Source organism: Mauremys mutica, chromosome 2 (assembly GCF_020497125.1).
Source record: "Mauremys mutica isolate MM-2020 ecotype Southern chromosome 2, ASM2049712v1, whole genome shotgun sequence".
Taxonomy (NCBI): domain Eukaryota; kingdom Metazoa; phylum Chordata; order Testudines; family Geoemydidae; genus Mauremys; species Mauremys mutica.
In genome coordinates, this window is record NC_059073.1 from 274,529,854 (window position 1) to 274,545,280 (window position 15,427).

The 15,427-nt window shown below is 38.1% G+C and overlaps 1 protein-coding gene across 3 annotated transcripts in view; it reads right to left on the reverse strand.

The window, feature by feature from the left end:
- The window catches only part of DYNC2I1 (dynein 2 intermediate chain 1), a 66,167-nt gene that overhangs the window by 13,677 nt on the left and 37,063 nt on the right, over positions 1-15,427 (reverse strand). For 2 of the 3 annotated variants that reach the window (XM_045004867.1, XM_045004864.1), the window contains 9 exons: positions 14,883-14,927; positions 13,236-13,443; positions 11,095-11,206; positions 8,754-8,883; positions 7,963-8,074; positions 7,597-7,691; positions 7,151-7,280; positions 5,622-5,794; positions 4,948-5,110 (listed from right to left, as the gene is read on the reverse strand). In XM_045004867.1, coding sequence (XP_044860802.1) covers positions 4,948-5,110; positions 5,622-5,794; positions 7,151-7,280; positions 7,597-7,691; positions 7,963-8,074; positions 8,754-8,883; positions 11,095-11,206; positions 13,236-13,443; positions 14,883-14,927 — 1,168 coding nt within the window. The remainder of the gene's footprint in view (positions 1-4,947; positions 5,111-5,621; positions 5,795-7,150; positions 7,281-7,596; positions 7,692-7,962; positions 8,075-8,753; positions 8,884-11,094; positions 11,207-13,235; positions 13,444-14,882; positions 14,928-15,427) is intronic. The other variant, XM_045004865.1, reaches the window with a different exon arrangement.

Genomic DNA, 15,427 nt, shown 5'->3' on the forward strand with positions numbered 1-15,427 from the left:
AAAAAAGAAGACAGAGCTTCATTTTAAGGTATTTTTAGTGCTGGTTGTTAGTAGCTAGATCTTGATCATGGACCATTGCAGAACACGTGGCTGCAGACAACCCCAACATAAAGCAGAAGCTGAAAAACTGTACAAGGTGGTTCTTAATCTAATCTGAGTAGTGGCAGAAAAGGGTGAAGGGAGCACAGGACCCTGTGGAACAAATACATACAGCTGGAAGGATCCATCCAAGTTACAGTCTCAACAAGGGAAGCAAAAACTGAATAAATATCTAGAACATTTTATGGCTTTTGTGGTTTTAGAATCATAGGACTGGAAGGGACCTCGAGAGGTCATCTAGTCCAGTCCCTGGCACTCATGGCAGGACTAAGTATCATCTAGACCATCCCTGACAGGTGTTTGTCTAACTTGCTCTTGAAAATCTCCAATGATGGAGATTCCACAACCTCCCTAGGCAATTTATTCCAGTGCTTAACCATCCTGAGAGTTAGGAAGTTTTTCCTAATGTCCAACCTAAACCTCCCTTTCTGCACAATTTTTCTCCCTCCTCCTTGTAACAACCTTTTATGTACTTGAAAACCGTTATAATGTCCCCTCTCAGTCTTCTTTTCTTTAGACTAAACAAACCCAATGTTTTCAATCTTCCCTCATAGGTCATGTTTTCTAGACCTTTAGTCATTTTTGTTGCTCTTCTCTGGATTTTCCTCAATTTGTCCACATCTTTCCTGAAATGTAGTGCCCAGAACTGGACACAGTACTCCAGCTGAGGCCCAATCAGCACAGAATAGAGCGGAAGAATTACTTCTCATATCTTGCTTGCACACTCCCACTAATACATCCCAGAATGCTGTTCACTTTTTTTGCAACAGTCTTACACTGTCGACTCATATTTAGCTTGTGGTCCACTATGGCCCCCAGAGCCCTTTCCGCAGTACTCTTTCTTAGGCAGTCATTTCCCATTTTGTATGTGTGCAACTGACTGTTCCTTCCTAAGTGGAGTACTTTACATTTGTCCTTATTGAATTTCATCCTGTTTACTTCAGACCATTTCTCCAGTTTGTCCAGATCATTTTGAATTATAATCCTATCCTCCAAAGCACTTGCAACCCCTCCTAGTTTGATATCATCCGCAAACGTTATAAAAGTACTCTCCATGCCATTGTCTAAATCATTGATGAAGATACTGAACAGAGTCGGACCCAGAACTGATCCCTTCAGGACCCCACTGTTATGCCCTTCCAGGATGACTGTGAACTACTCTCTGGGAACAGTTTTCCAACCAGTTATGCACCCACCTTATAGTAACTCCATCTAAGTTGCATTTCCCTAGTTTGTTTATGAGAAGCATAGTTTGCTCTTGTGCTCTTAATAATGTCTCTTTGAAAAACTGCCAACTGTCTTCAACTGGTTTTCCCCTTAGACTTGCTTCTCATGGGATCTTACTTACCAAGTCCCTGAGTTTGCTAAAGTCTGCCTTCTTGAAATCCAGTGTCTTTATTTTGCTGTTCTCCGTCCTATCATTCCTCAAAATCATGAACTCTACCATTTCATGATCATTTTCACCCAAGCTGCCTTCCACTTTTAAATTCTCAACCAGCTCCTCTCTATTTGTCAAAATCAAATCTAGAACAGCCTCCCTCTAGTAGCTTTCTTCACCTTCTGAAATAAAAATGCCTTTAGATGCCTTCCTTTTATTAAATCTTCAGATATGATATATTCACCAGCTGTAAACCCAAAACAGTTGAGGGTTTTTTTCAGAATAAAACATAGTGTTGGCTATGAAAATCTCCAGTGAAAAGGACCATCAACAGTGTTGAGATGTACATAAGAACTCGCTTTTGAAAAAGCAACAAAAAAATGGACTAAGACTGTATCCCAGGACCATAACCAAAACAACATCTAGCAACATGAAGGAAGAGTAAATTAGCTAGGACTGACCATATAACATTTTGTAATAGAAAATATCACACTGATTACTTCCCTTTTACGTTAATGAAAGCATGTTTAAATTTATTTTCATCTTATTTTATGTAAGTCTGAATAATAAAGTTATTTTAAAAAAAATCAACTAGCCTTAAAGTTCAACGGTAAATGACCCAAATAGTAATGAGAGATGGGGAGGCAGTCAGCATATGATTCCATGTTTTGCTCTAGATTGTGCTGTGCTGATAATGGTACATCAACCATGTTGGAACATTTATTTATTTGTTTTGAATCAGATCTAAAACAAAATAACTCCAGAGCTGTGGGTGTCCTTGACAGAGACCATACAGGTCTCCAGAAGGGTCATCTAGAAGTGCCATTTTTATTACACTATTGATTTTGTAAAGTTTCTAAAATGTTATACCCATTTGGATTTAAAATCTTTTAAAATAAAATTTAAACTTTACAAAAACGTAGTAAAACAAAAACCTGGCACTTACATTACATTACTCCCTTGTTAACTCTACAGCAGCAGGTAATACATATTGTTCCCAGAATGGTATCAGGCACACAAGCTTCCACTTATTTTTTTGTACAATTCTGACGTTATTAAAGCTACTGATACTCAAAAAAAGGTAAACAGTTATAATAATTGCAAGCCTCATCAGCATCAACAGAGGAGCAAATAAATCAGTGTTTTTTAATTGGGAAAGACAAAACTGGTAGAAAAATAATTCTTCCGGAGATGTCAAATTTGTTTATGAAAAAGGAAGCAGTACACCAAAAAGAATAATCTTTAATTAGAAAATATCTACCATTTAATAAGATTTTAGAAGCAAATACATATTTAGAGGAGTCATTTCATTATGTACCCCATTGTCAGAGATTACGATTTCCAAAGATTTGCTGCTGAAAACTGAATTGTCTCATTTAAGATTAAAGATATTCAGCTCCAATAAGTGCAGTACTAAAATCCCTGTGTTGATATAAGCAATAAGCCCCAACAGGATGTACACACTTGGCTACTGTTGCATTGTGCAGCACAAGACCAAAGATCTTCAATCACTTAACAATTCCATCAATAGCCAAATAATGTATACCCCCGCATGATTATTACTGTTGGGTATGAAACATTAACAATCATCTAATTTTTAAAAATGATGAATTTCTCAATGTGGTTCCTATATTAAAAAAACAGAATTAAAGTAGTGGGACTCACTTTGCAATATAATGAGAGGGCCTAAGTAGATTAAAGATGGGCTGTTGCTTTGAAGTGACTCCCATTCTGTGGTGCAATGTAACTCTAGATAAGGTAGGCCAATTTTCATGTGAGGCTCAGGTAATCTAGAGAGTCTAAATTGATAGAATATACACTTTGTTCTGGCTTCTTCAACATATAAATTATACCAGTTTAAAATCACTTACCTACCTGATCCTGAAATTAAATCTGCATGAGCAAACTCTTCATTTGTGTGGAATCCCATTGACTTCAGTTGGGCTTTACACAAGTGTAAGGATCTGCCCCTGCTGATCCAATTGCTGATCCTTAGACCCACACCTGCTTACCAATATGTAACTTACATGCCTGATATAAAACTTTTATCATCTCTGAATTTGGCCCACTGCATTTAAGGGAGCCTAAAAAAATCAAAGTTTTTTTAATCACGTGCCAAGGGGTTGGAAGAGGGAACACAGGACGAAAACCCACTACAGAAGGTGGTCAGGAGGTCTAAGCAAAGTAGGTCACACCCACACACTCTTACACCTTACGCTAGCTTCTCGATGTGTAAGTAACACCAACTTTGACTCTATTACACAACAGCAAATGACTGTAAGTAAGTGGAAAGGAATCTGAGTCCCCCTTACTCCATCTCACACAGCACCTCTGACTTTGGGCCTGTGTCTCCGAGACACTGGTGTGGGAGTGATGATCCTACAAAACAGACCAACACACATATTTTTTTCAGTGTTGTGATCCTCACTGTGCATTTACCTTGAATTAATGCCATCATAAAAAGGCCTGACCTGACAATCAACCCATGTCAAAAGTCACACTCAAATTTTGAACAGTGCTAAACTCACAGACATGAGCAATGCAGGCTTATGTGGAAGTTTACTATGATTCCCTAAGACTTTATGTTGCTACAATGCCTGATAGATACATGGGCAATAAAAGGTCATGGAGAGATAATCCCACCACAAATATTACAGTAATCGGATACAATTCTGAGGTGATATAAATTACACAGGTAGGATTTTCAGAAGTACAGTATTAGAATTAAGAGCACAAGTCTGATAGAGAGTCAATAGGACTTATGCTCTTAAGTCACTTGGATGCTCCTGAAAATCCCACACATGTCAAGAAGTGGGGTTATAAATAGGAATAAGAGAAATCTAAATGTATGCTAAGATATATGAGGGAGTCAAAGTGAGTGTAAGGGAGGCTAAATTGATTTAGCTAATGACCTCATCTGGTCCTTCATTATGCAACTTAAATAGGGGAGTAGCCTATTTTAACATACACTCCCCCATAAGGTATGTCTCTGCTATAGCTGGAGTGTGCTTCCCAGAGCAGGCAGGCAGACACTTTAACACACTAAAAATAGCAGTGCGGCTGTGGAAGCTTAGGGTTAGCCACCCAAGTATGTACCCAGGTGGTTGAGTATGATTATATTCGGGTGGCTAGCCCAAACCACTGCCCATGGCCACACTGCTATTTTTAGTGTGCTAGCTAGAGCAGAGCTAGTTCATGTTTGTCTACCCACGCCGGGATGCATGTGCCCACCTGCAGTGGAGATATATGCTCAGCTGCTCTCCTGATACACCTCTCTATTCCAATCCTTTGGTGTGTAAATTACAGCAACTGACATTCCTTTACACCCATTACTGATGTGTAACTTTTACCACCTTATACATCATCTCTGATTTGGCCAAACTAGGTTAGCAAGAAGCTAACATTTCTTATCATAATTTATGATACCTTAACTGAATGTGAAAAGATCGTTCAAGACACGTCATACTAACCAGTAGAAAATGTTGGAGATCTAAAAATCCAGTCAGTTTCATTTAACTTCATACAGTGATGCATCCTTGAGTCTTCTCGGAGATCCCATACTACCAATGAACCATCCATTGTTCCAGCAAATACTAAAGTTGCTTTATTGGGACTAAAGCAGCAGCATGACACCTATAAGGTAGGAACAAATATACTAGGTTTATAATTGAAAGGGAGCTAAAGACTTGATCCGCTCAATATATCTGTGTTCTTCCAACCCACATAAGTCCAGAAAAGCTACAGATGCTGGCTCCATGGCAGGCCAACGTAGGCTGCCGAAAACCTCCTATCTTCTTTCCAGAGCATTGCTGTATTGTCCCTACCCACAGTTGCAAAGCTGATAGGTATAATTCCATTGCATGGGAATGGCTGGGGAGACAGATGGCTCCTTGAAACCTCTGGCCCGGGGGGGGGGGGGAAGGGAAGAAGAGAACTGTAAAATGGAGTCAGGGTGAACGTAGACCCTCTCTCAGCTCTCCAATATCAGAGTGTGGAGTGGAGTGGGGGTATTGTCTCATTCACTGGATTCAACTGTACAGGATTTATAAAGAAATTTTATACACTATACCAGGACAGAACAGCACAATATGCATCCAAAAATCATTCATTCAATAGGCAATTGTGTAATGACTAGGAACTGTACCTCTGCTTCACAAACTAAAACTTTCTGAGGACTGGAGGGCTGCCAGACATTCCATACACACACGATGTACTTCCTGTCCAATTGAATAGCACCTGGCTTTTCAGGTAACCCGTGAACAGAAAGCAATGCCTGCCTCTGAACCTGAGAGACGTGCAAACAGGACACCTTTCGGCCTAAGTCAAAATAAAAAAGGAAAACTTGTTGAACATCAGAGAGAATAATTAGTTGCCACAGCCACAACCTAAGGAATTAACGAGTAATTTCAAAGAAAATTTTAATATTGTTGGCAGAGTGCATTTGCTGCCAGAACATGAAAGAAGAGGGCATAGGGAGAGGGAGAGAAAACCGTTCTCTCCTGTCCCAAAATTGGCTTTAAATGAGGAAAGTGAATAGGAATGGAGAGAAAACTGAGTCACTGCTCTGCTCACTGCCTGGAGGCAAAGAATCTGAAGAACTATTATTTTGAGCATAACCAAGCCCTGGCATTCTCATTAATAAGTCTGAGATGACTACGGTATATGCTGGAAGAGACACTAACATCTCAACCAGGGAATGGGTAGAAGAGGAGAGGGTACAGGATGTAGAAATGTAGGCATCTGTCAGAACAAGATTCATTTTTCTTGCATATCTCATGTTGCAGTAGGTCTTTCCTTCACCCAGTTAGGACAGTTTTAGTTTTTTCATTTAAATTTTTGTAGTTTGCATGGAGAAAGACACAACTTTAGGGTAATACACTGCCTTCCATGTGTATTGTGTTCTAGACACATCAAGCCATATTTTAGCAGTGCAACATGGTGGTTTTGCCCCATATTTTTAAGTAAATTGAGCTCAAACTAACCTAAGGAGGATCATTCCAGTGCAAGGGTGATCTTTCAGAGACAGAGAGCCAGTATATTAAAGAAAAGAAGGTGTGGCCAGGCCATCCCTATGACATACTGACTCTTGGCTTTATTTTTGGCCTCTTGTGGTCATTTGTAGCCACGGTCCTCTAAACCACCATATGGAGAACTGCTCTACAGTTTTAGTTTTTTCATTTAAATTTTTGTAGTTTGCATGGAGAAAGACACAACTTTAGGGTAATACACTGCCTTCCATGTGTATTGTGTTCTAGACACATCAAGCCATATTTTAGCAGTGCAACATGGTGGTTTTGCCCCATATTTTTAAGTAAATTGAGCTCAAACTAACCTAAGGAGGATCATTCCAGTGCAAGGGTGATCTTTCAGAGACAGAGAGCCAGTATATTAAAGAAAAGAAGGTGTGGCCAGGCCATCCCTATGACATACTGACTCTTGGCTTTATTTTTGGCCTCTTGTGGTCATTTGTAGCCACGGTCCTCTAAACCACCATATGGAGAACTGCTCTACATAGAAGTACTGCAGGATCAGAGGAATGCAAATGTGAGCTTTACCTCACCTTTACACCCTGACGTGATCTCCACAGATCAATCAAGCACAAGAGATGGCACTTCATGTAAAGAAGAGGAGTTCAATTTGTCCACTAAATGGTGTGCAATAAAGTTCTCTTACCATGGAGAAAAGGTAGATTAGTATTTAACTGGAAGCAGCTATCACTAATAGACAAACTGGTTTGTCGAGATCTTAGATTCCACCTGGGTTGTGTTGCAACTCGATCTTCCTCAAGCAAAACAGCAATCACCTTTCAAACATAATTAATTACATTTATAGAGATAAAAAAAGACCATTATTATATTTCAACTTTGCTATCTGCAACTTTCAAAACTATTTGATGAGTTTAATAGCTTTTGATCAACTCTCTTGCTAACTTCACTACTTTGCAAAATATGGTTTAAGAGGGAAGTATGTTTTACACATGCTTTTTTCTGTCCCTCTGCACATGGTTGAATCTCACCTGTAATAAATATTATTCAAGCGTACCTAGAAAGGACAGGCATTTTAAGTGATTCATCTCTCCCACATTTTAGATATGCACACTTAATGAAGTAGAAACGTACCTGACAAGCAGACCGGAGGAAGTTTGTTAATCTCTGTGAATCAATCTTAGGTGTTACAACAATATCAGTGGACACATCATTGCTGCTTCTGGGACCTGTAAAAAGACACGAGGCTACAAACAGGCACCAACATACAAAATCAACTACCAAAGGAAGTTCCATGCTCTACGAAACATGCTGAGTTTGGAGATGCTGCTGGGGGCATACTTCTCTTTCCAGCAGAAGCAGGGATCAATCAATCAATCAATACATAAATAAATAATAGCAGTCTGTCTCATTTCATGCTCTAACAGCAGCAATGAAAAAGAAGGAGAGGAAGTTTAAGTATTTACAGCCCTAAATAAACAAGAGCAAAGGGTTACTCACCTCCAGATACAAGTACACTGTCTCCTGGATGTTGTGTCCATTTTTCTAGAGTCTCTATTTCATCCGTCTGAACGTCTCTCTCAAGATTATCCTCATTGCTCTGAACATACGCCTAAATACGAAGATAAAATTATTAACATGACGATCCCAACTCTGAGAACTTTCTTGCTGCCACCAAATAGCTGAAACTTAATATAAACAGTAATTTAAAAAAACTATTACATTCAATATTACTGTCTTCTGTTTGTAAATTAGTTTCTAAATACATACACATATTGTGCTACATATTAAATTGAGAGTAAATGCATTTTTTATTATTCATGTTTAAAATAAAATCTTTGAACACATCTACCAACAACATTACAGAAGACACAGAATAGACAAAATATTTTAATGCCTTTGACACACTTAGTTTAGGATAAATATTGGAAAGCTTGAATCTCTTGCAAATATTCTGAAGACTCCTGTGGTTTTGCAGCTGTCCTTTATGTTAATAAGCACTAGTCATCTAAAAATATTTATGAATGTATTATGTATTGCCTTGCTTCCTGTTGCCATTGTACTATCTTTCCTGCTATCCTCCCACTTCATATACAAATTCTTCTAAAAATTACAGAGCTACTGACTGCTTAGGGGTCATTCTTGACATGGTTTTTCTCTTGTCAAAAGTAATTAAAGTGTTGACAATTACCACCCTCCTAGCTAATGTAACCAATGGAAGGAAAATCATTTTCCAGGATAAGAATCTCAGCTTTCAGGATTTATATAAGTCTTAAAAGTCAGGTACTTGCCTGTTTAGTGTTTGTTTTTCCAAAGTTCCTGATGTACATGTCATATTCATTCACTGGAGGCAAATCCAGTAAAGAAAAACTTACTGAGAAGTCCAAGTCAATTAGTCGGAGCAGTTCTGAACTGCGTTTCCTTTACAATGAATTACAAAACAAAAAATAGTTAAGGTGCAAAACCTATAGGAACCCATGCCATTTTAGAGGAAAACAGCATTACACAATAACATACTACAGATCTAGCAATCTATTCACCTCTCCACGCAAATGCATGGAGTTCCATATCAATGCCCATTGATATTAAAATGCATATCAGTGTAGAAACTCATACAAGGAACGGCAATATTAGGAATTCTAGTTTATTGTGACATGAGGGTAAAGATCATATATGACATCCAAGACCTGACTGCAAATCTAGGGAAACTTATACTAATAATTAGACTCTAATTATTATAGGTATACATAAACCCAAACTTTTAATAGCTAGGGAGTGTTTGTGTCCAACTATTCAAAGTGATAAGTTAAGTCACAGACCTTACTGAAAAGCTATGAAAAACTACCCTTCCTGTGATATAATGGATGCACTTTACATTCTTCAGATAGTTAGGATGGTGGGAAGTACTCCTAAAGCCATGCCAAATATGCCTTTTTTATTAGATAATAATATTCACAATTTTTCCTGTGTACGCACAGAGTAGTCTACATAGGCTGCGACAGCAAGACTCCCAGCCCAACTAGAGCTTAGGCTCTGAAGCCAATCCCCCTTCCTATGCTTCAGAGCCTAAGTTCCAGCCAGACCCGCAACATCTACACAGGTACCGTATTTTCCGCACTATAAGGCGCACCTAAGAGCCTTAAATTTTCTCAAAAATTGGCCGTGCGTCTTATAATCCGGTGCGCCTTATGTGTGCACTGAGTTCCAAAATCTGTAAAAATGTTGTTGTGCGACTTTGGTAAGCGCTTTGCTTGATTGACTGTCGGACCATTTTTTGCTGACACAGGGACGTAATACGTAAACTACGTACGCTGGCAGCGATAAACCAATCAGAGAACATTACGTAATACGTACAGTACGTACGTTTACCTTCTCCACTCCTCCGGTAGGCAGGGGCGGTTCTAGGCACCAGCAAAACAAGCTGGTGCCTAGGGCGGCAAAATGTAGGGGGCGTTCCCTGCCGCCGGGGGGGGGCGGCAGGCTGGGCCGGCGGACCTGCCGCAGTCATGCCTGCGGGAGGTCCACCGGAGCCCCGGGAGGACCGGACCTGCCGCAGGCATGACTGCGGAGGGGGCGCTCGTCCCGCGGCTCGGCTGGACCTCCCGCAGGCATGCCTGCGGCAGCTCAAGCGGAGCCGCCGGACCCGCGAACCGTCCGCAGCCGCGGGAGGTCCAGCCGAGCCACGCGGGACCAGCGGTCCCTCTGCAGTCATGCCCGCGGGAGGTCCGCTGCTCCCGCGGCTCCAGGGCGCCTCCCGCGCATGATTGCTTGGGGCGGCCAAAAACATAGAGCCGCCCCTGCCGGTAGGTATACTACCGGTATGCTGCAAAACAACATTTGTTTGTCTAAGGACCCCCGAAAATGGCACCAGTGAAGAGACATGCTTACGAGGCACAATTCAAACTACAGGCTATCAGTTACGCGGTTGTAAATGGGAATAGAGCAGCTGCGAAAGAATTCAACATCAATGACTTTGATGGATTTGTGGGAGAAGATTGATTAAAAAAATAATGTGAGTGTATTGTTAAATAGTAGAATAAAGTTCAACTAAACTCACTGTTTTGCTTCCGTTACCTTTTTACTACACTATGAACACCGTTACCTTTTTTTGTAGACCGTATGTTTTAGCATGCGCCTTATAATACGGTGCGCCTTATGTATGGGTTAAGTACAGAAATAGATCCCGTAATTGAGACTGCGCCTTATAATCCGGTGCGCCTTATAGTGCGGAAAATACGGTATTTTTAGTGCAGTAGTGCAATTCTGAGTTTGCTGACCCTGTCTGAGAAGCTCTCTGCTGTGGACTGTGTAGACAATCCCACACTATATAGATTCTATAGAACAGAATTGATTGTTCTTTGTTACACTTACTCAGAGAAATTATTTTAATATTTCTTTAATTTAAAACAAAGCATGCAAATGGGATTTAATTTAAACCAAATCGTCGTAGTTGATTAAGCAATCCTGTAAAACATGTAAAATCAAATATTATTATATACAATATTATTTATATATTAAATAATTATATATAAAATATTACTAAGAGTATTTCAAACATAATGAAAAGAATTTACATTTTAGATGGTGAGCTACCTAAACAGCCACATGCAGTGAATTTTTAATGCTGCTTACTTCTGTTTACTGGCCATAATTTGGCTACTTTGCCGCTGGTTTGCTGTTTCAAAATCCATGAACATTCCACAGAGAGAGCCTCTGGCAGGAGAATCTTGCCTCTCTGTACGATATTACAAAATTTTGTGAGTGAAATAAATAAAACATTAAAATGTCAGATAACAGAAGGTATAGCAATCAACAAAATGTGTATGATGTGCAGTTGCCAAAGATTAATTATGCAGGTAATGATACATTTGCAGGAAAAGGACTGGTGCACTGGGTATCATAACTTTATCAAATACAAAGCAACTAATCTTTTTTCCTTTACTGCTGTTTCTTTACTATTCAGATTTTTATTTCAGCAGTTATCTTTAGTGCTGAAAATGTTTCTTCTCTCTTAAAACTGTCCCTTCCTTTCACCATGAAGAATCCCCCAATGTACATTAAGAGTTCAAAGATCAGTGACAATACTCTGCCTCTAAGATGGCCCTGTTTAAATAGTGATTATTAGGTCAGATTCAGCCAAGCTGGCACAAAGTGGTGTGTAAACTATACCTCCCAATACCAGGTTGGCCTCTACAACTGAGGCGGAATCACTGATGAAGAGGACACATTGCAGCCCTTTGGAGACATAAGCCACAAGCTGAAAACTACTGCTCTAAAGCCAATCTAGTCAATGAACCAACTAAAGAGCTAGAATCCATGAACTCTTAAATGCTAGCTCCAGCTCTGCCAGTGACTCACTATGTGGGCTTTGAAAAGTTAATTGACGTCCGTGTCTGATTCACTATCAGAGTCGACAATATTTAGCTACCTTAGAGGAAGATTGCTAAGATTTGTTAGATAATGTTTGTAAAGTGCTTTTAAAATGTAAGAATCTATAGGAGTGCTAAGTATCACTGCTATAGTGATTTGTAGTTTACATTAAATCAAAATGATTTGTCAAAATACAGAGAGTACTCTACAATTTACAAGAAATCAAAATTTGTGCAGCAGGTGTTATAAGGTAACTTCCAAATCTCATCTATAGAAGAGAGTACAGTAGAAGTTGAAGCAGGAATTGTGAGCTTCTCCAAGGAATACAGGAAATCTGCACTACAATATATTGATTCTTATACAGAAGGCTCTCACAAAATCTGCCCTCTTTTAAGCCGCATATGCACTAAAAATTAGGACCCATATTTCCACATTTATTGCCTTTTAATAATTACATCAAATCTACTCAGTTTACAAATAAGATGATTTTTCTAACGGCCAAATTACTACTAACTCAACCTGGAATCTAAAAGTCAAGCTGAGTTCTGACAAAGATTCTGTAATCAGACTTTAGTTAAAAATTCAGTTGATGTTGCATGATCCAGAAAGAATTCCAGTCACTCTTCCATAGGCCCTGAAGTACTAAGAGGAGTAAAAAGTAATAAAAGTGCTTTTTATAGACCCAATCCAACATTGTAATCTGCATGGTTGGACTGTGAGAAGGTGAATTGGGGCCTTACGGCAGACATAATTAATAAACTAAGCAGATCTGTTGAGGAAGAGATTGTCATTTTATATAGTCACTTTTCACACCAAAAATATACTTAAAAGATGAATTATAAACCAAAAATAAAAAATTGTATTTGTGCTCTTTTCATAGAATCATAGACCTGGAAGGGACCTCGAGAGGTCATCTAGTCCAGACCCCTGCACTCAAGGCAGGACTAATATTTTTATTTTATATTGTATAATAATTTTATCATAACTTTATATTTTTTCCACCAGTAAATGTTTTTTTTTCTTGTTTTTAACATAAGAAATATCAGGTCCTGACTTGTCTCTTTCTGTTGGGGGACATTGTTAAGACCTTTGAAAGACTGGGAGGATGGCATCACAGGAAGCTGAAACATGATCTACAGCTCTCCCAGCCCTCGAAATGAGGGAACAGGGTTATTAAGTCTCGGCCTGCATACTTCACATTTGAAATCATTAGTAATATCTTTGAAGTTTTGCTTAGCTATTTTAAAGTTATGCTGCTTAGCCACAAAGCTAAGTGATTTACTCAGAACACTAGTTTTTTTGCCTTTAATGGAGATCTTTAGAACAAGTTGAAATATCTTGTTTGCACAAAAGCTGCTATGCATTTAATAACAACACTTAAAAGATTGAGTTCGATCACATACCCACGTTTGGTTCCTTTTCACGTTCTTTTTGAATTTGCTTTGGTAGTAAGGTACCAATCCTCTCATTTTCTGCATTAATTGCTCTTTGAATTTCTTCTATTTCTGATTTTTTGGAAACAGGGATCTCTTTTAGTCTTTCTTCTGAGTCTCTAGCCTCACTATCATTGTCTTCATCATCATCATCGTCATCAAAATCATCTTCATAATCCTTTGAAAAGAACACTAGTTTTAATAAATGTTAAACATAAATTAAATCAAATAATTTAAATCATATTACTGGTGCCTGTTTCAAAATACTGTTTGTCTTTTTCTAAAAGATGCTTTAAAAAAAAAATCCTATAGCTCAACACAGTGAAGAGCAAAAAGACTTCAAGAGCAATGATGCATGAAAATGGCCATATATACTCTATCAGGAGTCATTTAAAAAAATAATTCATTAATTTAAATAAACAACATTCTCTTAAATGCTTGTGATAAGCTTATCTGAATAAGCCACACTCAGTGTCTTGGAACTGAAAAACAGTACCAATTTTTTTTTTAATCTTCTAAAAAACTTAGTAAAGTAGAATTTCTGTAAAGTGCGTATGTGCTGGTGTGTGGTGCTATAACTGTTTTATGGACATTTGTTTAAGGTGAGCTGCATGACTCTTTGTGGCTTTGCACATATGAGTAGTCATCCCCGACTCATGTCAATAAAACCTTTATATCACCACACACCATTATGTATACTATAGCAACATGGCATAAAATGGTCATATTAATGATAGAATAAATATCTCTATTTCTGCAACCAATGAATAAAATGTACTTATTTTGCATCTTTCACTTCATCTTCTCTTTTCCCACTAATCTATATATGCTAGGACTATGATAATCCTAACTTCTTAAACACTTTCTAACAGCCATCATTTAAAAAAAATAATCAAGATCCCAAACCTATAAAGACTTGGGCCCATATTTAACTGTAAGCACAAGAGTTGTACCACTGAAGTCAAAAGAGACATACCATATACATACAACGTAAAGTTGGGTTTGACTGAAATCAATGGGGCCAAGATTTCACACACAGACCTAGATGACCACAGTCCACAATTTAGTTGGACTTGGCTAGCAATAAAGCTCCTTGAGGCATATTTTGTTTCTTTACACAATTTTCTTGGCTAAATTCTGGTAAATAGAGCTGGTAACCTCATTTTATTCTTCTAACCAAACTGCAAGTCCAATAAAAGAAATTAATATAATTTTTGTAAATTAAAAGACTGAACACATTTTAGTGACCTACTGACATGTCAGACATACATGTCAAATTTGAGTTTTTCTTACAATCAGCAGTCCATAACAAGTGAGTGGGCCAAAAATCAAGACTTTTACTCAAAAAGATTGAATACCTGAAATCTAGTAAGACAGAATGATGATCCTTTGAAGACTTCTAATGGAAAGTCAAAGTTGCCCCCTGTTCTACCCACCCCCACCCCAGACTCAGAAATTTAACTTCCGATTAAGATAAAAGCCTGGCAAGAAGTCTGAAAGGGCCACAATGTTACCAAAAAAGTAAAAACATAAAACACAAACCAGGCTATATCTGTTATTACAGCAAACGCAAGTTACATTTATGAATTATTACAAAAAGAATAAATTTATACATACTTCAAAATCATCTTCATAATTTGTCAAATAATTATCACTGATTTCCTAGAAGGGAAAATATAACAGTGGAATAAATTAAGCCATTATATAACTTTACAATCTTTTATTTGCCAGAACATAAATAGTGAAATTACGTTCTCTAATAAAATTAAAAAATATATTTGTAAAACTAATTACTACAAAGTCAGATCATAAATGGAATTACAGAACTATGTAGCAACAGGTGGTGATGATGGATATACAACAACAATTTAAGACACAAAAAAGTAGTCAACTGAATCACATTCTATGAATAACAGCTTCTTTTCTTAAGGTATTTTTCAGGGAGATTAAATGTGCTGGTTGTATATACTTTCAATAAAGCCCCTCACAAAGTTACTGTAACTTTCATATTGGTATAACAAAAGAGTAAAACTGCCTTATTTCTCAGAGAACTAGACAGGAACATTCCTGTCGCTACATTAATTATAACTAGGTTCAAAGCTGATTAGTAATAAAGTAATCCAATTGTAAATTTGAACTAGGAAAAAGAGAGCCATGGATTA